Source organism: Ambystoma mexicanum, chromosome 5p (genome assembly GCF_040938575.1).
Source record: "Ambystoma mexicanum isolate Mex_15411 chromosome 5p, UKY_AmexF1_1, whole genome shotgun sequence".
In the NCBI taxonomy this organism is placed as follows: Eukaryota; Metazoa; Chordata; class Amphibia; order Caudata; family Ambystomatidae; genus Ambystoma; species Ambystoma mexicanum.
Genome location: NC_090930.1, coordinates 824,259,799 through 824,285,829, shown reverse-complemented (window position 1 = coordinate 824,285,829; position 26,031 = coordinate 824,259,799). Strand labels below are relative to the sequence as shown.

Below are 26,031 nucleotides of genomic sequence, written 5' to 3'. Positions count from 1 at the left end.
TGTCCAATGTTACCCTATGGAGGGGGTACGGGACAGGACCTGGTGTTTTAGCTTACCCCTTTGACTCTGATTCATCCAGATACCACTGCAGGTCTTCCGGAATCCATTGGAGATACAATCTTCTATGCTTGGTTTGGGTGAGGAAGGACCAGTGATGGCGGGTGCAGAAGTCTTTCAGCATCTGGATTTAGTGTCTGCCGGTCTCGGTGCATAGGAATCAGTTTTAGTCAGTTTCCAGAAAAAAGACCCAAAACAAAGGATTAAGATTCTGCGTTGCAGACCCCCTCGGGACACCTCAAGGGATTGAAGATAGATTTTTCCAAAGAAGGTCATTGCGGTCATATGGCATCAGGCGATCCGAGAGTAGCGAGCCCAGAAGCAGCCCAGCTCTGCTTCCCTTGTCATGAAACAGCTAAATTTGCGAGAACAGGCGACTTGTGGCACAAGCTGAATATCTTCCAAGGCTTGACTCTGAACGACGATTGCAGGCAAGTGGTCCATGAGAGAGCTGGTCAGTCTACTGGGGCGCAGGGGGGCGGTCCAGGGACACAGATTCTTCAGCAGGGGTCAAGACTGGTTGTTCCCACCTATCGAAGGGTCGAAGCACCAACAAGTGTCTTCTGAGATTAGGTAGAGGAGCAGGGCGTCACTGACAGTCACTGGAGTCCATGCTGGTCAGCTGCAGGGGTCATCCTGGAGTCGTCAGCAAGCTGCTCTTCATAGAAGTCTTGGTTCCAACATTGATCTGATGAACCATTGCAGGTGCCCTCCTTTTATCCAAGATTCAGGCAGGCTGCAAGCGTAGCCCCATCAATAGTAAGGATCTGCACTATTCAAACAGCCAGCAGTTGTCCAATCCTGGACAACCACTGGTCATTGCATCAGTCCGCAGCAGACTTTAGCATGCCAGAAGATGTGGACTCGGATCATCCAGTCCCATCCCCCTCCTCTGGCTCACACACACAAAGCCCCATTGCCCACGAAAGCCACAGCTTTCCCCGGGAACAGGATTTCTATAAAAGGCATTTTCGGACCTAAGAAGGGATGAAGGACAAAGAACACGATGGCCAAAGAACAAGCAAAAAAATCTTGTGGCACGACCATCTTGGAGTTCCAGCCACCTTTAGTAGTCATTCGAGGTAAATGCAAATGTGCACAAGAAAAATATCATGAAAATTTTAAAAATCATACATTTGCCACCAGCATGTTTTAGGCACTGTGTCAAAATAACCACAAAGTATCATAACTACACATCACTGTAAGGTGATGTGTGCAGTTGTAAAAAATACAAGAATTAATAGTCATAGGGCCTCATTACAAGTGTGGTGGTCTGGAAAGAAGGGTGCTGGTAAGCTTACCTGGCAGCCTTGTTTCCAGACCGCCACACTACGAGTCTGCCTGCTGGGGGCTGCAGCCCTGGCAGGCAGATTCTTCACGTAAGCGCTGGCACCATTAGCTACGTTGCCAGTGCTTCTGCCTCCCCACTCCCATAGAGTCCTATTGAACTCTATGGGAATGGGGATTTACAAAATCCGGCTCCTGAATTCCCGTGCTGCCGCGACTTGTAATATCCCGTGTCACTGGGAAGTCAGGTGCCAGATTTGGTGTTACAGGGTTGGCAGCAATGGTTACCGTCAACCTCGTAATGATGCCCGTAGTCTCCCAGTGCTGACAGTCATGGAACCTTCTCAGTTTCCTTACAATAATGAGCAAACAGGCAAGAGAAGTAAAGCCAAAGGCTTTACTGACCTCCCAAAAGTCAGGACAGGGTTCAAAACAAGCAAATAGTATGGGGTTACATCGAAATCTACGGAGGGAAATGTGCAAAAAGTAAATCTTTCCTAACAAACACAAAACCGGGATTACAGATCATGTCATGTTGGTCCATCGTCCAAAGGCCCTCCAAGAGCATGCCACAGAGCACTTCACCCTTTTCCACAAAGATGGCAAAAGGGATGAAACAACTTGGAGATTAACCAGGCTGGAGCGTAGGGAACAAGAGACCCGATCCCTGAATCAAAAGGATAAAAAGAAGCCCTGCAAGATGTCCTGCAGTTCCTCTCTGCGCCATTATTGTTCCTCCTTAAAGAAAAGTCACTGCTCCAAGTACTTCTCCGAAGGTACGTTCTGCAGATACCGTTACCCACCCAGTTCTGTACTGAATGGGAAACATTTAGGCTGAAGATGATTGACATCTCTGCCAAGTCACCAGCGCTGTTGGGCTCAGCACCCACCACATTGGACAATCCAGTAGGGTTCCATCAAGGGATCATGACTGCATGCCCCGGGGCTCGGCCCTGGTTCCCACTAACTCTGATCTGACCCTACATCCGTCTGCTTTGGTCGACTGTCTCGGAGGCTGCTGATAGCCTACCAGGGTGCTTCTGTTCCCTAGCTCAGGATCGTCGAGATGCATCTCACCAGAGTTTACAGTCCGGCCTGGATAAGGCAGACTGGGTGGCATGGGTGATGGCCACTCTAACTCTAATAAGGAGGCACTCTTGGAGACACTCCTAGATGAGGACCTAGAGGTTCACACAAGACACTCAGAAAAAAACTCCTGGGTATGCCTTTTGACTGGAATAACCTTTTTTGGGACAAAGGCTCATGACTCCCTACAGAGAGGCCAGTTCTCCATGGCCACAGCAAAGTCCTTTGGCATGGCAGTCCAGCAGCCCTTGGGATTCGCTAGTAGTGTGAGTTTAGACCCTTTCTTATTCTTTTAGGACAGGTGCCCTCGGGAAAACCGCAGCCACTCTGCCCCCCTTGAAAAAGGGGCTGTGGTGCTAAAAGAGGGGGGTCTCTGCTTCAGCAGTACCCTCTAAAGATTACTTTTTGCACCAGTGGGTGAGAATGGGGGAGTTCCCGGCTCAGCGAGGAATGGTGTTGGACCCTGTTTGACACTTGGAGAAGGGCTATTGTCTCCCCTTTGCACAATGCTCTCCAGACCATTCTCCTACCCACCCTTTTTTGCCTACGGACTCTCCTGTGTTGAAGGAGGTTTGTCAGCTTCTGATGAAAGGTGTAATAAAAAGGGCACTGCCCTCAAAACGAGGCAGGGGTTAGTACTCCCTTTATTTGCTGATTACGAAGAAATACTGGGGCTGGCTTGCGCCCCATCTTGGATCTGAGGCTATTGATTTTGTGCCTGTTCAAGATGGTGAGGCAGGTCCACCAGGCCCATGATCTGCAGTACTGGTTAGTGTAGCTAGCTCTTCAGGACGCCTAGTTCCTGTGCTTGCTATGAATCAGCACATGGAAATTTGGTCCTGCCGTTCGGTCTGACTTTGGTACCGGTTGCGGCTCATCTCATGATGGAAAGAATGCATGTTTTCCCTTACGTGGATGACTTGTTCGTCCGAGCTTAATCCCCTGACCGATTATCAACACATGTGTACCGTACGTGTGGCCCATTGCACAGTTTGGTCTTTTCCCTTTTCCCTAAACTTCTAGTAGTCCCATGTTTCGCAGTCTCAGTTGATCGGTACTGTACTGGGCAGGATCAAATCCCCCACGACAACCTTCCCGAGGACTGAGTGGCAACATCTTCAAGATGGATATCCTCGAATCCCAGGAGCAAGTTTCAGTCTTGGTTTTTCTGCGAATAATGGGTCTCTTGGCTTTCTACATTCTTGTGGTCCCTGGGGCACTGTTGCGCAAGGTTTCTCGAGACCTCGTATGGTACTCCCTGTGGCACAACTTGGTGAAGGGGGCATTGCTTTGGCAACCCTGACGCAACTGACAGTGGTCACAGATGTATTATTGACAGACTGGGCCACTCACTTTGTAGATCTGACAGTATTGGGAGCACATAAAAATGCTGGAATTGAGGGCAATCTGGCTGGCCTTGGGTGCCTTTGTGTGCTCCGGGAAGGGAAAGTGTGTGCTGGTCCTAATGGACAGTGCAGTGCCCATGCACTACCTCAACATATGATGTGGTATAGGGGCATTGCTTCTGTACAGAAAAGGAATGAGACTGTGCTTTTGAGCTATGGAAAACATGTCCGGCAGCGGCCCATCTAGCTGGGCCAGGGAATGTCATTGCGAATACCTTTAGCAGGCAGACTTCAGCCTCTCTTTAGTGGGAGCACTGCCAGGAAGTTCTGGTTGAGATCTTCTAACATTGGTGAACCTCTTTGCTTTGTATGAACATAAAGTATGAGTTTTTCTGCTCCAGAGAATTTCCTTGGCTGGCAGCTTTAGAGGATGAACGACAGTCAAATTGACCTTTGACCTCCCTATGCATTCTCACTTATACCTGTCATTCTGCTTGGTCTCAGGAGATTACCCCTATTCTCCCACTCTGATGGGAGGGTCCTCCACCCGAACCGGACCTTCATGCATGGCTGCTCAGAGACTACAAGGAATCGGATTTGTCGGATGACATCCTGGATGTGTTCCTCTGCCTGGTGGCGAGAGAGGGGTCACATCCCTTTCCCACATCCTCCGTTTTGGATGTTCTGGTTTCTTTGGCCCAAACGGGCATACAGATTAGCATTGTGAAGGGGGTTTTATCCCTGGGGTTTGTGCAATCATTTTCCCCATGCCCGTTTGTTGTTACTACGTGAGATTTTAATTTAGTGTTAACAATTCTTATGGGTGCTTCGTTTGACACGTTTCACTCATATTTTTGAAAATGGCTCTCTTGTAAGGTGATTTTTCTGGTGGCCATCAATTCTGCATGACAGGTGAGCAAGCTCCAGGTGTTAAATGTAAAACCTCCCTTTTTGTTTTTTCCAAAGAGTGGTGACCTTGAAAGTGGCATCTTTCTTCCTTTACAAATGTGGTCTTTGATTTCCATCTCGGTCTAACAATCAGTCTTCCTGTGTTCATTGCTCCACCTTGTCCCTCCAAGGATGAGCGATTCCATGGGCTGAATTCAGTGCGGGCCCTCTGCTATTACGTGTCAAGGAAGAGAGGCATCCGCAAAGGTTGAATGCATTTTTAAAAAGGGCACTTTACTGATATCCACCATAAACTCAGCGCCTATCTTCTAGCCATCCCGTCATGGATGTCAGATCACTTTTTAGTACGTAATGCTGCGAAAACTAACTGAAGTTGTCTTTTTCCCTTCATCTACTATTTCTTCTTCTCCATCACCTCCCTTCATATAATTTTCTCTGTTCCAGTTACCTATTTCTTCTGTGGCTCGTAAACTAGGTCTCTATCTTGACTCAGATCTTTCAGTCACCATATTTCCTTAGCTGCTAGTTCCTGTAGATTTAATTTGTATAATATTCGGAAAGCCCATCCTTTTATGATTTTTAAAGCTACGCAGCTACTGGTGTCTGCTCTAATCTTCTCATGGCTCTTCTACTGTTCTTCTGCACTCTTTGGACTCCCTCTATCTTGTCTAGCTCCTTTGAAATCTGTATTTAATACTTTCACTTGTGTTCTCTGTCTGCTTGCTCCACGTGATTCTATTTCCTCTTCCTTGGCTAATCTAGGAAGGCTTTTTTTTATCACTGTTTAAAATTAAATGTTCTATGTTTCGTTTTTAAAGCTCTCCATGGTCTTGCCCCCCTCTTTCCTCTCTTGTTGCATTCTACCTTCCTTCTCGCCCACTTCTTTCTGCTTCTCATCATGTCCTTATAGTTCTCCATTCCCCTGTGCTCAATCTTGTTTTCGGTCTTTCTCTCTTTTAGCACCCTTGAATTGGAACACTCTCCCACTCTCTCTGCTCTATCACTCTTTATTCATTCTTTCGGGTCTCTCTGCAAGCCTACCTTCTTTTGTCTGGTTAGTCAGGGTTACTTCAACCACCGAAATGTTCTTTGTTTTCAATGTTCAATGTTAATTCATTATTTTGTACTGCGCTTGTTCTTATGTTTAGCGCTTTGCTGTAAGGCGCTATATAAAGCCAAATAAAATACAAAAATGTAGTTGCATGGTGACGTCATCACATTTGTTGGGCGAGGACGTCTCAGCGCACGTAAACAAATAGTGGTCATTTTGGTACGCCGACCCTTTGTGCAGATCAGCGTTTCAGGAAAGGACAATCGGATCCTACTGGAGCTTTTCCTCGCTTAAAATAATGTAATATGGCGCATCTCTAGTTTAAATGTATATATTTACTTGCTTTGAAATTGTGAACTCTTAGAATATACTTCTGAAAGGCTTAATTGAATCTTTCAGATTGCATAACAAAAATTTAAAAAGTTACAGGAATAACAATCTCATTAGTTTGAATGTCTTAGAAGGAGAATAAGGGTGAAAAAGCTAAAATAAGACTCTCTTTTCCTTTTTGTCTTATCTCCCCCCTTTCTTCTACAGAATTGCTTATTCTTTCTTCTTATAATTATGAGAAAAATACTTGAACTAATTCCCTCCTGATGATCTACTGTAAACACAGTGGTGAAACGCATGTTGAGAGATGATGTAATTCATGAAACACCTCTATGAAATGGAAACACAATTCCTTCTAATTAAAGATTGTTACTATCCTATTCCCTTGAATTTGAGTTTTTTATATCGGAGAAGCTGGCACAACATGAATGTCCCTAATGGAATATAATACTTTGAGAATATTGGGCAGCCACAATATTGGAGCATTTGTTGACGACAGCTTTGCACCTATTAATTACAATTAGATTTGCCTTTAAGTGGGGTAAGGAACAAGGAATGAGACGCAGACCCAGTGCACTCTTGATGATTGCTGTACCCCTTTAGAGGTTGGAAATGCCTCACTGTCCTCAATCTCTGAGGCATTTCCCTACCTCAACCAAAAACTAAGAGCCTGTCATGTGTCAAGATATCCAAAGCACAAATGTCCTATGTCTGAAATCCTATCTTAGCCCTCTCATTCTAAAAGTAACTCTGTGTTAAGGGTATTTTGATTGGCTTGCAAAGTGCACAAATGTTCAAGTTCAACAAAAAGGAATAAATCCAACAAAGGTTCCAGATGGCAGCTCGGTTCTGCATTCCTGCTCTTCCCCACCCTCGTCTGCATTCATGGGGAAAAAATAGACTATTTAAAATATCTAAGCTGAATTAGTCTAAATCTACTGTTAATCTCATTCACCCGTAGGGTAAGAAGAACCTCCTTCCACTCCTCATTCAACCCTCCCGGATCTGCCTTCTAAATGCCTCAGTCATGTCAGTGGAGTCATAGTATTATTCACAATGTCTCTATACAGTGTAGAGATAGCTTTATTAAGGATCGCACCATTGGTTGACCACTTTTGTATGGGAGAGGCTTCTGAGATAGTGTATACTCCTCTCCTGGTCGCAGGTGCTAAAATGGATTTTCAAAATCAGCCGTGCTGGGGGGATCTTGGGAGTGCACTCTATTATGGTTAACAGGGAAGGCACTGATGGGTTAGCCAACCCCAATCAAGGCGATGTTGCGGTTTCAGGAATGATGTGAGAGTGGTGTAGGGCTAACACAAGTCTGCACAGAGCAACATCAGCAATTTCAGTTAGACGGGCAAGTATATAAAAATACAATTATTTATTAGGCTTTTAGTTTACACACTAAGCTGATAAAAATACCAGGAACATATTGTCACACAAAACCCTCATAAAACCGATGGAAACATTCACCCTTAGGAGAGATATTAGCATTTGAATCCATGACCAGTGCAAACATGTTTAGTAAAATACATAGATATATACAGTACTCTTTAGAATCAACACAAAACAGCTTCACTCAATCTTATAAAGTCCAACCCTAAAATGGATTGAGGTCTTGTGCCCAAAAGTGTCCATTTCAGAAGTATGCACTCTTCATATAGGTTTATATAGAGATGGGCATTGCCAGTGGTTAGGATTAATAAAGTGTCGCACAGTTAGATAAAAGTTCAAGTAAAATTCAGATTGGGATTCAACTCAATATAACAAACCAGCACTGAAATCTCTGCATTGGCTCCCAGTGGCTGCGAGGATTAAGTTCAAGACCTTCTGCATTGTCCACAAGGCCTTCTGGGGCCTGCTTCCTCAATAACTCCAACTCTCTCTTCGTAAATATCTTCCTACTTGAGCTCTTAGCTCCTCCACCTCCAACTCACGCAGGGTCAGTTGCTTCTCCAAGCAACAAGTTGGTGGTAGATCTTTCTACGGCAGGGGCTTCCCTTTGGAACAGCCTCCCTGCCTCTCTGAAACTTGGAGAAGCATCTCTGGTTCCGGAAGCACTTAAAGACGTTCCTGTTTGCTTCTGCCTTCCCTCTTACTCCACCCTGCTGATATCTGTCTGTTCCTGCATTGGGCATCTGGCTGCCCTCTGATTTCGGGCCCAGATCCCTTGTCCACTCTGCAACTTACCCGCTCTGCCTCTGGCAATCCTTGCACTTGGGCCTGTGTCTGCAACCCTACAATCCCCTCACCTGCACTTGTTTGAGACCCGTTGTCTGCGTGTAAGTCACGCACTTGCCACCCAATTGCTACACTTTTGTTGTTTTTGATCCTGTGCTGTGTACTTTTCACTCCTCCCCTGCCCCTCACACTGTCCCTTTCCCTCTCCCCTGCACTTGCACATTCTCAATGTCACAGGGCCTAGTCAGATCGTTGTTATCCTCCCTTGCGTCGTCGCGCCTTTAAACACTTATGTATGGGTGCGATATAAATAAAATATATCGTATCATAGTCCTAGGGAAGGATCTCCACCACCAAAGGTCAGGTAAGAGTGAGCTAGGGCCAGGACCTTGAGCCCATGTTACCCTATGGAAAATGGGGGGGGATAAGCCAGGACGCTTACTGGCCTGGCTATATAACAGTGCATCCAAGCAGGCTATGATACGGGCAATAGTAGCAGGAAATGGGGAGGTTTATGAGACTCAAGAAGGTATAAATTAATATTTTTATAATTATTATAAAGCTTGGTATGCACAGACGTCAGTAACTCAGTTGTCAGAGATAGAGGAAGCCCTAACACTGATAGATCTCCCGTAGCTGGATGCAGAGGCAGCGGACAGGTTGGAAGCCCCCATCACCATAGAGGAGTTAGAACACACTATGAGAGGGTTGCTCATTGGTAAGGCTCCCGGAGCAGATGGTTTACCAAGTGAATTTTATAAAGAATTCATGGCACAGGTCATGCTCGCATTACTAGCAATGCTGAACGAAGCGCTAGACAGGGACACTCTACCTATGTCGCTGAGAGAGTCATTATCCCACTATTGAAGCCCAACAAACCCGAAACTGAATGCAGATCTTCCAGACCCCTTTTGCTTCTTAATCAAGATGGGAAGTACTAACAGCTCCGATGGCTAACAGGCTGAAGCCAGTAATTTCTAAACTCATACACCCGGACTAGTCTGGGTATGTCCCAGGTAGAAATATTTACTGTAACCTAAGGTTGTTACTCCATATCATAGATTTACACGCATGAAAGCACTCAGCTTTTGGCTGTCGCCTCGCTGGACGCAGTGAAGGCATTTGACTCCGTCAGATGGCCATGATTGCTGGACGGTACTGAAAAGCTTTGTTATAGGGCCCACATATATTAAATGGGTAAAGCTGTTATATAGTAATCTAATGGTTAGTGTCTAGACGGCACCAATATTCAAGAACAATGGCTGTTAAGTAAGGGCACAACGCAGGGCTGCCCATGGTCTCCTATGTTATTTATATTGGCCTTAGAGCCATTAGTGGGGTGTCTCCAAAAAGAATATCAAGATGCAGGCATAACTACGTAGGGCAGCAAAAATGTGATCTCCCTATATGCTGATGATATGCCTCTTTACCTACAACACCCAGAAACCAACTTGCAGTATATTATGGACATTTTCGAGTGCTACACAAATTTATCTGGTATCACAATTAACGCACAGAAGTCGTGCTTCTTCCCCCTAGCAGGGTATAAAGGGAATCCCCTGAATAGATTACCAGAGCTAACGATTAAATTGGAGGTGGATACATTTAGATGTTTGGGAGTAGATATTTTTCATGATCGTAAGATAAAACACATCCAAAACACGATGAAAGTGGTAGGTTAAAATGAGAAATCCATGACTTTCTGAGCCAGATTGCTGCTCTCATTGATGGGAAGAGCTGCGCTATTAAAGATGTTGGTACTCCTGAGGCTCCTCCATTACATCACTAACTTTCCGTTAGATATAACCAAGCCTTTTTTAGGACACTTGATATCACATGTTGGGGCTTCCTATTGCACAACTCAAGATGCAGGATGGCACTGCTGAAATTGCAGAGTCTGTATGATCAAGGGCCTGACTTCAAAGCATATTTTGTGGCGTTCCAAATTCAATTCATCACAAACTGTCCGATGAACAGACCCAAGACAATAAGTTGCTACAGCCGGCATGCACCCCAGTCTTTTTGAAAGAGGTGGTATGCACCGCCACACCACAAGACTCAAAACCCCCGCTGCTGTCGAGGCAAGAAAATGTGGCATAGAGCTTATCGTTTTCTAGATAAAGAAGCATCCTACTCCCCCCAGATACCGTTGGTGGCACTAAAGGGGGAAGATGCACACCTTGGGCTGAATTTAAGGAAGTACTGGGAACCCATGGGGGTGGTGGTGATGGAAGATGGGCTGTGGGAGGGGAGACAAATGAATTTCAGCACACTCACTTCAGAAATAGGAGTACAGGAAGTACAACACATAATGTATGCCTCAAACCTCAATTCTATAAAGCAGAAATGGCTGGGAATAAATGGGGTACTGCTGGAAGATGAGACAATAGAAACTCTTTATGATTTTTCAGAGGCGGACAGTCAGTATCGAGAATTTACGAGTTGTTAATGGCAAGACCGGAGTTTAAGCTAGTACAGACCAGGCGTAACTGGGAAGCAGACTTGCAGGAGCAATTAACAGAGGTTTGGGGTAGGGCTATAGCGTATCACAAAGTATCCAGAAATACGAAACTCCAGCTGATCCAATTATACGTAACTCACAGGGCATATTTAACCCCAATGAAAATAGCCAAATTCAGTAAGGCAGCAGAATAAACCTGCGCGAAATGTGGCCTGATCAATGTAGATCTGGTGCACATGTTCTGGGTCTGTACGAAGATCAGTCAATATTGGGAGGAGGTAGCGCAGGTATTGGCCAAAGCAGGCATAATACTAGACATTGGTTCTCCCACAGCTTGTTTGCTAGGAAAGTTTTCAAGACCAAAGCAAGCGAGACACAAGTTGAAACACCTAGCATACTTCCTGGCGAAGCGCAGTGTAGCAATGGGGTGGAAAGCACACAAGGGTCCGGTAGTAAACGTGTGGTTGAGGGACATCCAGAAATGAACACTGTTAGAAACCTCAGCGTGGCAAATAGCATCCCGCCGGGGGAAGGGCGAACAGAATGTAGACTTGGATTCTTGGAAGCATATGTTGCAACTTGCAGGAACTGATGGCCTCTGCGCACAACGGCACCCAAATGGGGACACACATACCGGTACAAGTAGTGGATTAGAGAAGTAGGCATATGCTTGGTACAGTCAGGTGCATATTATAAGGAGACATTGCAAGTGGAATAGGCTGGGAAGTGGGTGGGGACGTGGGGGGAGGGGTACGAACAGACACAAGTGTTATATATTGTATTGTGAACGGTTACATAAGTCTGTAATATTTTTTTGGAAACTAATAAAACTGTTTAAAAAACAAATGAAAAATAAGAGACCCCCAAGGTGGGTGGCCCCACGAGAAGCCCAAGTCGGGGAGAACCGAGACTCCAATGTAGGGAGTGCAAGAAAAAGCCCCCAGAGTGGGTGATACGATCAAGAGGTCCCAGAGTGGGAAAAGAGGAAGAGAACAACCCCAAAGTGGGGAATGGGAGTGAGACAAAGCACAGAGTGGGTATACGTTCAAGATGTCCCACACTTTAAAAATATAAAGAGAAATAAAATACCCAGAAGGCGAATGAGAGAATGACAGCATATGGTTTGGGGAGAAAGATAACCCCCCCATGCCTAACTGTAACTAACTGTAGGTGAAAGACTGATAGGATTACAGATTACACGGAAGAAAAACATTGAAAGACCTGAGTGGCGAAGGAAAAAGACTGAAAGGCGGCAATCATCCCTTTATTCCGGCAATGGCCCAAAGTAGCTCATGGTTGTGTTTGTTATTCTTTGCCAGAGGTAGGAAAAGAACTTGGGTAGACTAGGATTCTGGACCAAGGACTTCATCTATGTATGACATCCTGATGAGCACCTTTTTACTTATTTCTTTGTAGAGTAGGGCTTAGAATCTTGGGCTTAGGAACATGTTTGCCTTGTTTTCATTAAAGAAGTGTTCAGACAATATGCCTTCTGGCCCGTTTCCTTATTCTTACCTATCACACCTCCTAGACCGATAAATATATATGGGGCAGTTCTGCCTATGGGTATAAAGTCTGAGCAAGTCAGCATCCTTGAACTAGTGTAAAATTGAGAGTGCAATGAAGGGGCAATGCCAATCCAGACTAGTTGGTACACTGTGCTATAGGTTTAGCTCATGAGAGGAACCCTTTGAATTTACCTTCTGTAAACACTTAAACTCACAAGCTGGGAGACATGGAATTTACTACTTTGGTTAATATTCCAAATGTGTTTGTTTATTCTCTTCGTCAATGTATCAAAAATATTCTATATTCATTACATGTGTACTTTGCTTTAAATACAGCTCAATTGCATGTTGTCTGAAATAGCTAAAAAAAATTGTGAACACCCTCTATTGCAGATTACTCAGAAAACATTAATTCATCACTCTACTCTTTCGTTCGTTCATTCATACATAAAATGCTAAATGTGCTAATCGACATCGATTGCATATCTATAAAAACGTCCTCCTATGATATGATTTTAAAAAACAGCCTGCCCAACATGTTTCATTCCTTTTGGCTTTTGTATTAATCTATGGAACTTCTTCAGGGGCCAATTTGTCTGCCAACAATCGTGTGCTTGCTACTTAGGTGATTCATTACATTATTTGATGCAAGATTCTTTACAGGGTTTTTTTTTAAACACTCTTTATTGCCATTTTATAATAACCCAAGTACCCATCCCTCCCCCCAAACCTCTGCCCTGCACACATTCAATAACTTTAATTAAATAGCATTAGTAACTCCCTAACCCTGCCCACCCAAGATTCTTTACAGGGTTATCAGATTCCGATTCACTTTTTGTTTCAAAGCAAAATCCTTGGACTGTTTGTACGTGCATTCTTCGTCATGTCTTGTCCAACGCACTTGCTTAAAGTCTTACACTTTGTACATCTGAAAAACAGCACACATATATTTTGTTACTAGAGTTGCTTGGAAAACCATACAGAACATTCTATACAAGTGACCGAGTGTTTCGCATACTGGTCTCCAAATGCTATATTATTTTTGGCATTCTTCCAAAACACTATTTGCTACCTTTGTTAGTAAGGGCAATAATTAGTGCTTCAGGCTCAACCATGTGTCTGTCCTACGTGTAGACTGACTCCTTCCCCTCTTTTATCTCCTAGTTCATTTGTCTAATGGTTTAACAAACTCCTGTGGTCTTTTTCCATTTGTTTTTTTCTCAATTGACAAATTGCAATTAAAAAATGTTTTTCTTCTGTTATTGTTGTGAATATGTATCTGGTTGCTATGCACAGGAAACAAAACGCCAACTATCCTGAAACTCATCTTGTACAAGAATCACTGCTCTCTACAATCTCACACACCATACCATTGAACAGCACTTTCATAATGACTACCTGTAAAGCCTACAATCATTATGTTTGCCTGCGCAAGAGCTTTGCTGGTGAGGTTCTCCTTCTTTAGCCATTAGTAAGTGTTGGGAAACTCTAAAGACACCTGAAGTAAGGAAATACTCAACTATTCGAGATTTATACTCTGACATGAGCTGAGACACACCAGTCAAGTCCTTTGAAGAAACAGGTGTTGAGAACTCTGAAAGATACAGAACTGAAAACGGGCAGAGTATCTTGAGTCCCGCAAATCTAGGAAATGCTCCTGTAACTTGAAAGCACTTGAGGGAGTGAAGTATACGTTCTATGTTGCTTTTCCAGAATAAAGTAACCTGATATGAACCATCAAGTTTCTAAGAGCCATACCTGAGAGAAAGATACTTATTGAGCAGATGAGGTTCCAAAAGCAACCAAAGATGCCAACATTAGACGGTTGTTGTTCTGCAAGAAACCAGAAGGAAAGATCAGAAATGTTACTTGGTAACTCTGTCCTAAAAATAACATTGATGAAATGGCCTGGCAATGTGAATACTGGCAAGCGTACCTGAGGCAGAAAAGGGAACAGAAACAAACTCATTGAGAACCATTACATGAGCTAGAACAATGTAACTGAAAGTGTCCCCATAGAGGCAGTTAACATATGAAAGAATTTCAGCTGCACAAAGTTAGACAATTTGATTTGGAGAGGAAGATAAGTTTGTGTTGACTTTTAATGTAAATTGGGAATACATTGATTGTTTGGTTTATTGGTGTTATTGTGAATACTCTGCCACAACATGTACCTGTACAAAGTATTTGCATGTCAGAGGAGCATTGTTATGGAACACATTTATTTTTCTTTGCTATATACCATAAAATAATCACTGAATGTATGTGTATTTGGTGGCTTTGCTCCAGAGTGGGGGGAAAAGTAAACTGTATCCTATTTTGCGCAAGCATGCTTTTTCAATTTTAAATCATTTATTTTTCAGATGATTATTGAAGCAAGAAGGTGGTTTGTACAAATTCATAGACATGAACTTGTCACATGGGTAAGGAGCAGCATAGTAGTTGATCCAGTCTCTTAGTTGATGAATGGTGCCTCAAAAAATAATTTTCTTTCCATATGCATTTTTTATAAATCACATTTCCTTTAGTATGTTTTTTATAATTAGTTTTCTAGATTGGGGATGATGATCAGTGCATACATGCTGATTTTAAATGCATACTTAATGGGAGGTGGCTCCTCACTCTTAACAAGCTGGGTCCATATACAATAGAAGATGGAAGTGAGCCGAAGATGTGGTGGAAATATTGCAATTTCCCCTCAGGGTGACGTTCTCAGAGGCAGACGGAATGCTGATAAAAGATGTGGGAAAATCATTGACCACTTGAAAATAACTCAAACCCTTACACCTAAATAGTGTGCAAAACAATTTGCATGTTAATATCCTGCTTCAGGTCGTACATTCCCTACTCAAGAAGGCAATCATCAGCTGATTCTAAGCTATGCTTACATTATTCAGTATCTACTTAGCCTGAGATTTGATCAACCAAGAGTCTCCTTAGGCCACTAGTATTATTCGATTTTACCAGTTATAGTAGGTGAGGTAACCAGCAGGCTATAGTTGCCTGCATTTTTGTTTTAATGTGTTCTTGTTAAGCATTTTTTAATTTGGAACGGTTTCCCTTCAAATATGGCTCTTTGACATTATAACGTATTCAATAGTGCACACCTGAGAGGTGGCTATTTGAGCATACACGACTTCTGGAAATGAACTGACCTCTTGTCCTCAAAATGCTTCCTATGTGAGTGATTATCATTTAATCTCATTGAATGATCGCAATGATTGTGAATGCCAAAGACCTGCTGCCATAACCCAGAGAACCCTTTTTTTTAACTTGTTTTATGGATGAGGGAAACAAACCGTAGACTGTAAAGCTCCTGTAGGCCAATGTTAATGTATCCAGTAGAATTGAAGGCCCAATCCTTTGGAAAGTACACTGACTGACTGATAAATTGAACATGCGCCACATTCATAAGTGAGTCTAATAGATCGTAGTGGAATCTTTTAACATGTGCAGTGTAATGTTCCCTCACTCTATGTATGCCAGATTCTGCAGGGTTGACATTATTTTTCATTTTCATATGTAAACTGGCCCCATAAAATCTGACCAACTTTATTGCTTTAACAACTGCTTATTTGGAGGTGTGGCTAGCAGCTCAACCAGAAAGTTGGAATTGTTTATTCCTTTTGACCTCAGTACTGTTAACCTCCCCATAGGGCTATTGAATTGGATGGGGGATGAAAGTGTGAAAGGATGTTTTTCCCAAAATGTTCCTTGTTCTTGGGTATTTCTAGGCTTTTTTAAGTACTATGTCGTACATGGCTTATTCTCGTGCCTTATTCTACCCTTCTCCCTGCCTTCGCTCTGTCTTATTTTGGACTTGCTACCTTTGTAGTTCTGTTATGCTATGTTTATCCCTCCCTCCCAGGGTCTTGGTATCAGGCCTGTGTATCTGCATTGCTTCCCTGATCCTCGCATAATCCCCCTTGTAAGGAACTCATTGTAGCGACAGTAAAGACAGACACAAGTGATCACAGTTCAAGGGTGTTTATTGAACTATAAATACAGGGTGGAAAAATGCCTAGCCTACACCTAGATCTAAGATAGGAGCAAGCGTCAACCATCAAATTAAAAATAAGGCAGTTCTAGTGGTGTTGTGTCAAAATAAAAGGGCCTATGCTAAGAAAAACCTATTGCCAATTCCTTACAACTAATTATAAAAAGAGTGTGGGTGAAGGTTTCAATAAAGAGAAGAAGTATTCCAAATAATAAGTCAGGATATGATTGCCCAGGGCTCTCCCTTCCCCGCGTTTTGAGCACGGGACAAGGTGGGACTCTGGAGCACAACACACGCTCGAGCCGCTCCAGCACGAGTGGACAGTTCCGTTCCAGCTATCGGGTTCTTCGCAGGTAAAAGTCTTTTTCCTTCGAGGCGTGATGTATTCAACAAACAGTTCTGCTTCACGTAGACTTTGGGTGACAACCTAACCCCTGGGTCCCTCTCTTCCAGGCACAGACCCTTTACAATATCGCTTTCAACAATTCCACAAAAACAGTTTTCTCAGTGAACTTTGGGGTGCTACCATTTCACCCCTGGATCTCCCTCAGCCGGGCTCGGATACCAAATGACAAGGGGGATATTTTCCTTGCCCTCGTCTTGCACTACTTCTCGCTTTCACAAATCTCAATGTTTTAAACCGGTTTCCCTCAACACGATTCACTGTTGCCTCTATTTTGGTTGTTTATTTCCCTCTACCAGGTTCCATCTCACTGACCTTTGGTTATCGACTTGTCTCTGCGGGGTTCACTCTAGCCACTTCTTAATTTCTTCTTTCAATAACTGCAGGCTTCACTTCCCCTGCTTTCTCTTGATGCAGGATTCAGTTCCCTTGCTTTCTCTACATTTTGTCGGTCAAAGACTTTAGATTGTACAGGGATTTTGCTGGACCTCCTGTATGACCACTTTGACCTGTCTTGGCGGCTCTCCTACGGCCTGGTGTCTGTAGTCCAAATCAACATGGGATCGACCAGGGTTTCTGCAGCTGGTCTTCCTTTAACACTTTTACAGTTCTTTGAACTCTTCTCCATACGGCAATTTGCGACTTTCATTCAACACAGGCCAGTTCTTATGGGTTCTCCCTTTGACTCACCTGCTGTGATGAACCGATTGGCTTTCCTTTAATCTGGATTCAAGCCGGGTAGCGCGGTAGCAGGAGTTTTCCCTGCTCTGTCTTATCAGCGTAGCAACGCTCTGTGTACCATTGACATCTGTTGCAAAACACTTGTGCTATTGTCCACGGCCTTATGATTCCCTCTGCAGAGTTTTCCCGAGCCTGGTCGTGTCTCCTTGTCAGCCTCTTGATATTTGCCGCCTTTCTCCTCCTTTTGAACTGCTGGGTCTGGATAGCTGTCTCGTTGTGCCGTCTACCTCACTCCCCTTGTGCTCGTGTGCTCCGCCTTTTATCCCTGTGGGGAAGGGGAAGGCCCGTCGGGTGTGTGTGATGCTGGTCAATTGCCTCACTTTGCCTGCCCTTTGTATTGGGACATGTCGGGTAAACTGTTCTGGTGTAAGTCCGTTGTCTTCCATGTTGTGTGAAGAAAGTGTTCATGTCGGGAAAAGGGGTGGGGGGCAGTGCCTTGGCCTCCCCCCCGTGGTAGGATGGGGAAAAGGTGTCATGAGAAAGAAGATGGTTAGGTCACTCGGAAAGGTAGGTTTTTTAATGGTTATGAAATGAACAGGAATGATGAGGATTTTAATCGTAAAATAAACAAGGGGAATTGTTGGAATGGTTGGGTTTGGTCAAAGCGGATAGGAACCAGGAAAACAGGAATTGCGGTAGTCTTGGGTTCTCCTCAAGTTTACCAGAGGCGAATTAGTTGTTGGTTTTACCTTTGGGTGAGGGAGATTCAATGGGTGGAAGGGATGATGAGCGGGAATAGCTTATAAAAGCTTCAGAGACTTTGTTCCCCTCACCATCCTCCCCGTGAAGGTACCGCGTCTCACCTGGGGTATTCCCCTGAGCATAACCCTGAGTCCTTCTAGCCAGGTGTTCCGTCACTACCTAACCAATCCTAGGGTTGGGATAAGAGCTCTAGTTCTTCCCTGGCCACCTGAATACAGGAGTCTCGAGGTCTACTGGGGAGAATAGCCTCAGGTTTCTCACACCCTGCACTGTGCTTTTTTGTCCTCAATCTCTAGCACTGGTTTAGGGTAAATTGGGTCCTCTTAAAGCTTCCTGTTATTTTTATATATCGTGTGATCAAGCCACCAGAAGGTGGTGAAACGTGTTACATGAAGCCTCTGCTGCGGATTTTACTGTGTTTACCGGATAAAATTACCTTCTACTTTCCCTCGTGAGTTTGGGGTGTTTTTAAGCCAGGACATTCTTGAGGGCCTAGAACTTTGGAACAAAATATACATATACAATATTAGAGGGCCTCCGGTAGCAGCCCTGTAGTTATGGTTACGTTACCCAACTAACGGAACACTTTTTGGGCAGCTGATAACTTTGCCCCTAGGCCAATCTTCACAAAACCTTGCAAAAAAAAGTATATGGCACCCTTGGAATGATTCTGCGAAGTTTGGTGCAGTTTTGTCTGTGGGTCGGGGGCAAAGTTATAGTGGGGGCCCAACATTTGTGGAAATCCTCATAGACTCAATGCAAAATAAATTTAGCTCACACCTACATCCCAAACTCCTGGACGGATTTTCACCAAAGTTGCGGCAGGAGTGTCAGCTGGTCCTGAAAGTATGCTTTTGTAAATTTGTTGTAAATCCATCCAGTAGTTATTTTTTAAAATGGCCCAAAAGTAGGTGCAAACAATGAGTGATATCTGGGTCCGGTCCGCAGACTCACTTTCCTCTTTGCTCCGCGGACATCCCCCTGGTCCAATCGGAGTCCGGCGTGATGTGCGCAGACTTTGGATGCACCCGCCGATTGGATGGTGGAAAGCGTGAGTTGGGGAGCAAGTGTCTGAAAAACACATTTGGAGTTATTTGGTGGTCGAAAGGGGGGCTGAAAATGGTGGGGGGTGGAATAAAGGTGATATGGAGCTGTTATTATAGGTGAAAAAAGGGTTTGCAGATACCGGCGACTCCGCATTCACTTTAGTGCCTGCAGATATCATTTCGATTGCAGGGGGTTCAGGGTGAGTTTTGTTATTTGAGGGTGTATTATATGCACTTGTTATATGGTTTAATTCTATTGTGGTGGAATCTGCCTACTGGCCACAACCACCACAGTAGTAATGTGTATAGAAATTATAGGTAATGTAGTGGGAGTATAAAGTGTTTGTAATATGGTGGAATGATATAATTGATCTTATTTACTATTGTAGTACAATTGAGGATAGTGCATATAGAATATGTATTTGTTTTGTGAAAAACCAGAGGGTATTTCACTGCCTAGACCCCAGGGATCCATTAGTCAGGTCGCCAGGGCACAGCCATCGCCTTTGGATCCAGATCCTGGGAGTGGACAAGTGTGAGAGGATCACCTGGGGGAGGTGTCCTCAGGGATTGGGGGAGAGACACCCGTTGGGGAGACGTGGTATCCCACCTTTCCCAATAACCCTATCCAATCCTATTTTATAGGATATTCCAACTTCCCTAATTCCCCCCCCTTTCCTACGCAAACACTGAGCCAAGGAAGAGGAGGTCTAAGGCTGAAAGGATTATCACCCATGCAATACACTGGACAACATATCCCTCTGAGATCACGCAGGGTCAGGCACTTGACTTTAATCATGCAACCTAATACTTATTAACTCCCCCCACATGGTTAAAAGGTGAGCAAGGTAGTGCACAAGAAGAAGCAGTTCCTCCAGGGCTATGGCGACCCAGGAGAAGGAGAACGACAAACCGAGGGTTTGAAATGAAGAGGCAGGAAGCCAGAGACCGCCCCGGCGAGAGATCGTTATTTCCGAAAGGCCATGAGGATTGCGCACAACATCCCAGCTGGAAGGGAGAAAGTCTTATGAGTGCTACAAGGTTGCCAGCCACACTCCTGGGTGAACCACAGAGTTGCGGAGGCGCAGAAGTGGCATTGGTAACAATCTTGACTCCTACAACAAAGACGCGAAAGACTGCAAGCAGCTTCGCACGACCAGTGATGCCCGGTCTGTTTAATTCAATTGAATGTTTTATCGTTTTTAAATATAACTTTACACATATTCATTCATCATTTAAATATATCTCATACCATAAATTACATAAAATTCATTCATACCATTCTATAGAACATTACAACATCGTACAAAAACATACACATGGTGTTTAAAACATCAACAGACAGATACCAATAATGTAAGTGTCTTATATCTAAAATCATATCAATTTCATCATCCACTTTAACGTTAAAATCACAATAAAATTGCAATCCTTTCTTCTTCATATTCGTAGGCAGAGAGGTGAAGATGAACCTTCTAACATCATTTGCCTGTTTCCTTAAGATTCTTGTCCCTCTTTTCTGCTGCCAATGAATCATTATTACTATACCCAGCTAATATGCCTATTTAGTTTACCCCAACTCAAAACTACACCTTTATATTGATCTTATTAATATGTAAGCAAGGTTTATATCATGTGCTTTTCCATAGCAGCCAATCAAGGCTAGATCTAAATGTGTTTCCACCACTTTCCAGACCCTGAATAGTGCCATATGCTAGCTCTTATTCTGTGTGTTAATACAGTTGTTCCAAAATGTAGAAACTTTTATTGAATCATGCCGATGAAGAAACCTACTAAGATATTTTAAGTATACCTTCTCCATGCTACTACATCCAATAAGCACGTGTCTAGCCGTCTCCTGTACGCCACTTTCCCCACAGATCCGGCAAACGCGTTCTGAAATGGGCCTTGGCAGCAACGGACCCAGGACTCCTAACACTGGGAGCCTATTAATTCGTAGAAATATAAATCTACGCATCACCATACATGGGCACAGTGTAAGGTAAGATTGCATCTTTCATAGGTATACAAAACATTTGTAACAAACCTATAACTTTTTAAGGATCCCAAGTGGTTGAAGTTTTCACCCCAATCCCATAGGTCTATGTGTTTAATAAGCCGACGTCTAAGATTATGATAATCTTTCCCCCAATTTGGGCACCAACCAATTTCCTTAAACAATAAGGCCATTCCTCTTCTCAGACCCGACTCTGTTTCTGATCTCTTTATCATAGTACCCACCGTACGTAGTAATGGGTTTGAAGGACCATTCATAAGTTTTATAATTAAGGTTGTCCTTTTCTTCAGCACCATTGATCTAAAGGAATGTACCCCTAATTCAAGTCTCACGATGGCCATCGGGATACAACTTGGGAGTCCTAATAGTTTTCTCAAACATTTGCCTTCAATCACTTGAAGCCATTCCAGGTTGATTTCCATTAGGCTCTTCAGGCCATAGATCCGGCCGGGACCAAACACTGCATATAAAGCTGTCTAATACCCAGCATTGAACAACCCGGCCTTTTCCTGGAAAATTGACTAATCAGTGCTTTTCAGCTGGATAGCTTTCCTTATTTGAGTTTTGGTGCATATTTTATAACCCCTTCTGACTTCCAATTCAATCCCCAAATACTTATAAACAGAGATATACCAGCAGGCCGATTCATGGAATAAATGTGCGCCGAAAATCCCGGCGCAGAGGGGCCAATACGTGCGCTGCGCCGAAAATAAGCGAAAAGCGCAGGGAAACCAGCGCACGTCGATTCATGGAAGTCCGTGCGCAAGAAAAGCAGAGGACGTGCGCTGAAAAAGCGCGCGGCGCAGGCCGGCGCACAGGTCAACCAACGTCGTGCGCCACGGCCACTGCGCTATCACTCCGAGCGCAGCGCACAGCTCTAAAGTAGGCGGAACACAGGGCGGGACACTCGGAATGGGGAATAAAATGGGGCACAACACTCGGAATGGGGAAGAATGTGGGCGGCACGGGGAAAGTATAGGAGGCAAGTGCGCGGAACGCCCACACGCTCGCATACAACACGTATTCATGGAATAGAATAGGGCAAAAAAGCGCACGCTCAAAGCAGCGCACAGGCACAAACAGGCACAAACACGACCGCCACAAGAAAGCAGGCGGTAGCGTCTCTGCGCCTGCAAGAAATGTGCGCTAAAAGGTGCGCCAACAAATAGCACCTATATACAGACATGATCAATGTCCAATACTGTGGCCCTCCAGGACAAATGACGTACAAAGGGGTACCCACAAACACAGACACGGGCTGAGAGAAAAAATAAACGTGTGCGTGCATACCGGGGTGCGCGGGAAGTTGCACACGCGATATGGCCGGGTACGTGGATTACAGGGGTGCGCGGGAAGTTCCACACGCGATTAGTCAGGGTACGTGGATTGCAGGGGTGCGCGGGAAGTACCACACGCGATATGGCAGGGTACGTGGATTTCAGGGGTGCGCGGGAAGTTCCACACGCGATATGGCCGGGTACGTGGATTTCAGGGGTGCGCGGGAAGTTCCACACGCGATATGGCCGGGTACGTGGATTTCAGGGGTGCGCGGGAAGTTCCACACGCGATATGGCCGGGTACGTGGATTTCAGGGGTGCGCGGGAAGTTCCACACGCGATATGGCCGGGTACGTGGATTGCAGGGGTGCGCGGGAAGTTCCACACGCGATATGGCCGGGTACGTGGATTGCAGGGGTGCGCGGGAAGTTCCACACGCGATATGGCCGGGTACGTGGATTTCAGGGGTGCGCGGGAAGTTCCACACGCGATATGGCCGGGTACGTGGATTTCAGGGGTGCGCGGGAAGTTCCACACGCGATATGGCCGGGTACGTGGATTTCAGGGGTGCGCGGGAAGTTCCACACGCGATATGGCCGGGTACGTGGATTGCAGGGGTGCGCGGGAAGTTCCACACGCGATATGGCCGGGTACGTTGATTTCAGGGGTGCGCGGGAAGTTCCACACGCGATATGGCCGGGTACGTGGATTTCAGGGGTGCGCGGGAAGTTCCACACGCGATATGGCCGGGTACGTGGATTGCAGGGGTGCGCGGGAAGTTCCACACGCGATATGGCCAGGTACGTGGATTTCAGGGGTGCGCGGGAAGTTCCACACGCGATATGGCCGGGTACGTGGATTTCAGGGGTGCGCGGGAAGTTCCACACGCGATATGGCCGGGTACGTGGATTGCAGGGGTGCGCGGGAAGTTCCACACGCGATTAGTCAGGGTACGTGGATTTCAGGGGTGCGCGGGAAGTACCACACGCGATATGGCAGGGTACGTGGATTGCAGGGGTGCGCGGGAAGTTCCACACGCGATATGGCCGGGTACGTGAATTTCAGGGGTGCGCGGGAAGTACCACACGCGATATGGCCGGGTACGTGGATTTCAGGGGTGCGCGGGAAGTTCCACACGCGATATGGCCGGGTACGTGGATTTCAGGGGTGCGCGGGAAGTTCCACACGCGATATGGCCGGGTACGTGGATTTCAGGGGTGCGCGGGAAGTACCACACGCGATATGGCCGGGTACGTGGATTGCAGGGGTGCGCGGGAAGTTCCACACGCGATATGGCCGGGTACGTGGATTGCAGGGGTGCGCGGGAAGTTCCACACGCGATATGGCCGGGTACGTGGATTTCAGGGGTGCGCGGGAAGTTCCACACGCGATATGGCCGGGTACGTGGATTTCAGGGGTGCGCGGGAAGTTCCACACGCGATATGGCTGTGTGCTCCCAGGCATTACCTGTACACCCTCCACGGCCCCTGCAGGCAGCACACACCACAGGGAACTACCCTGCACACCTGCTCATGTCTCCCACCACCCCCACCCCCCATCCACCAGGGACACCCTCCACCAGGCCCCCACCCATGTCTCTCACCACCCCCACCCCCCATCCACCAGGGACACCCTCCACCAGGCCCCCACCCATGTCTCCCACCACCCCCAGCACTGTGGGGAACCTGCCAGCAGGCCCCCACCCATGTCCAACCCATGTCTCCCACCACCCCCACCCCCAGCACTGTGGGGAACCTGCCAGCAGGCCCCCACCCATGTCCAACCCATGTCTCCCACCACCCCCACCCCCAGCACTGTGGGGAACCTGCCAGCAGGCCCCCACCCATGTCCAACCCATGTCTCCCACCACCCCCACCCCCAGCACTGTGGGGAACCTGCCAGCAGGCCCCCACCCATGTCCAACCCATGTCTCCCACCACCCCCACCCCCCATCCACCAGGGACACCCTCTACCAGGCCCCCACCCATGTCTCCCACCACCCCCAGCACTGTGGGGAACCTGCCAGCAGGCCCCCACCCATGTCCAACCCATGTCTCCCACCACCCCCACCCCCAGCACTGTGGGGAACCTGCCAGCAGGCCCCCACCCATGTCCAACCCATGTCTCCCACCACCCCCACCCCCAGCACTGTGGGGAACCTGCCAGCAGGCCCCCACCCATGTCCAACCCATGTCTCCCACCACCCCCACCCCCAGCACTGTGGGGAACCTGCCAGCAGGCCCCCACCCATGTCCAACCCATGTCTCCCACCACCCCCACCCCCCATCCACCAGGGACACCCTCTACCAGGCCCCCACCCATGTCTCCCACCACCCCCAGCACTGTGGGGAACCTGCCAGCAGGCCCCCACCCATGTCCAACCCATGTCTCCCACCACCCCCACCCCCAGCACTGTGGGGAACCTGCCAGCAGGCCCCCACCCATGTCCAACCCATGTCTCCCACCACCCCCACCCCCAGCACTGTGGGGAACCTGCCAGCAGGCCCCCACCCATGTCCAACCCATGTCTCCCACCACCCCCACCCCCAGCACTGTGGGGAACCTGCCAGCAGGCCCCCACCCATGTCCAACCCATGTCTCCCACCACCCCCACCCCCCATCCACCAGGGACACCCTCTACCAGGCCCCCACCCATGTCTCCCACCACCCCCAGCACTGTGGGGAACCTGCCAGCAGGCCCCCACCCATGTCCAACCCATGTCTCCCACCACCCCCACCCCCAGCACTGTGGGGAACCTGCCAGCAGGCCCCCACCCATGTCCAACCCATGTCTCCCACCACCCCCACCCCCAGCACTGTGGGGAACCTGCCAGCAGGCCCCCACCCATGTCCAACCCATGTCTCCCACCACCCCCACCCCCAGCACTGTGGGGAACCTGCCAGCAGGCCCCCACCCATGTCCAACCCATGTCTCCCACCACCCCCACCCCCCATCCACCAGGGACACCCTCTACCAGGCCCCCACCCATGTCTCCCACCACCCCCAGCACTGTGGGGAACCTGCCAGCAGGCCCCCACCCATGTCCCCCTGGCCCCAGGTCCTGACGATACACAATCATGGCAGTAATGGCCAGCATACCCAGCACAAACACCCAGGCAAGGATTGCATGCACCCACATAGTGAATGCAATCACATGACACAACCCCAAAGGCAAGTATGCAAAAGAACACATGTCTGTCACACACACATACACAATGGGTGCAAGTGAATGTCAAAACCCATATCATGACATGTAAGAAACCAAAGAGAAAATAACACAAGTGTAAGATAATATAAAAATGTATTAAAAACACAAATCAAGTAAACCAATAAAACATACAACTATGTGGCAAAGTAAATAAAAGGTCCATGTCCGATAACAAAAATGATAAACCAAAAAACAAAGGATTAAAAAATCAATATAATTTGTCCAAAGCAAAACCATGTAGTAGGAAATCAAAGAAAAACCATTACGTCATGGTGTAAACAATAAAAAAATCAAAAAATGTATCTCCCAAAATAAAACAATATATACAGGAATGTTCCAGGGTCCATGAGCCCAACAGCACAAATGAAACCTAATACTAACTAATAAAATAAATATGTACAAAAAAGTGGCCATTGTCCG

At 46.4% G+C, this 26,031-nt stretch overlaps 1 protein-coding gene across 3 annotated transcripts in view; it reads left to right on the top strand.

The window, feature by feature from the left end:
• The window catches only part of DPY19L1 (dpy-19 like C-mannosyltransferase 1), a 2,006,077-nt gene that overhangs the window by 725,304 nt on the left and 1,254,742 nt on the right, over positions 1–26,031 (top strand). For all 3 annotated transcript variants that reach the window (XM_069613244.1, XM_069613243.1, XM_069613242.1), the window contains one exon: positions 14,583–14,642. In XM_069613244.1, coding sequence (XP_069469345.1) covers positions 14,583–14,642 — 60 coding nt within the window. The remainder of the gene's footprint in view (positions 1–14,582; positions 14,643–26,031) is intronic.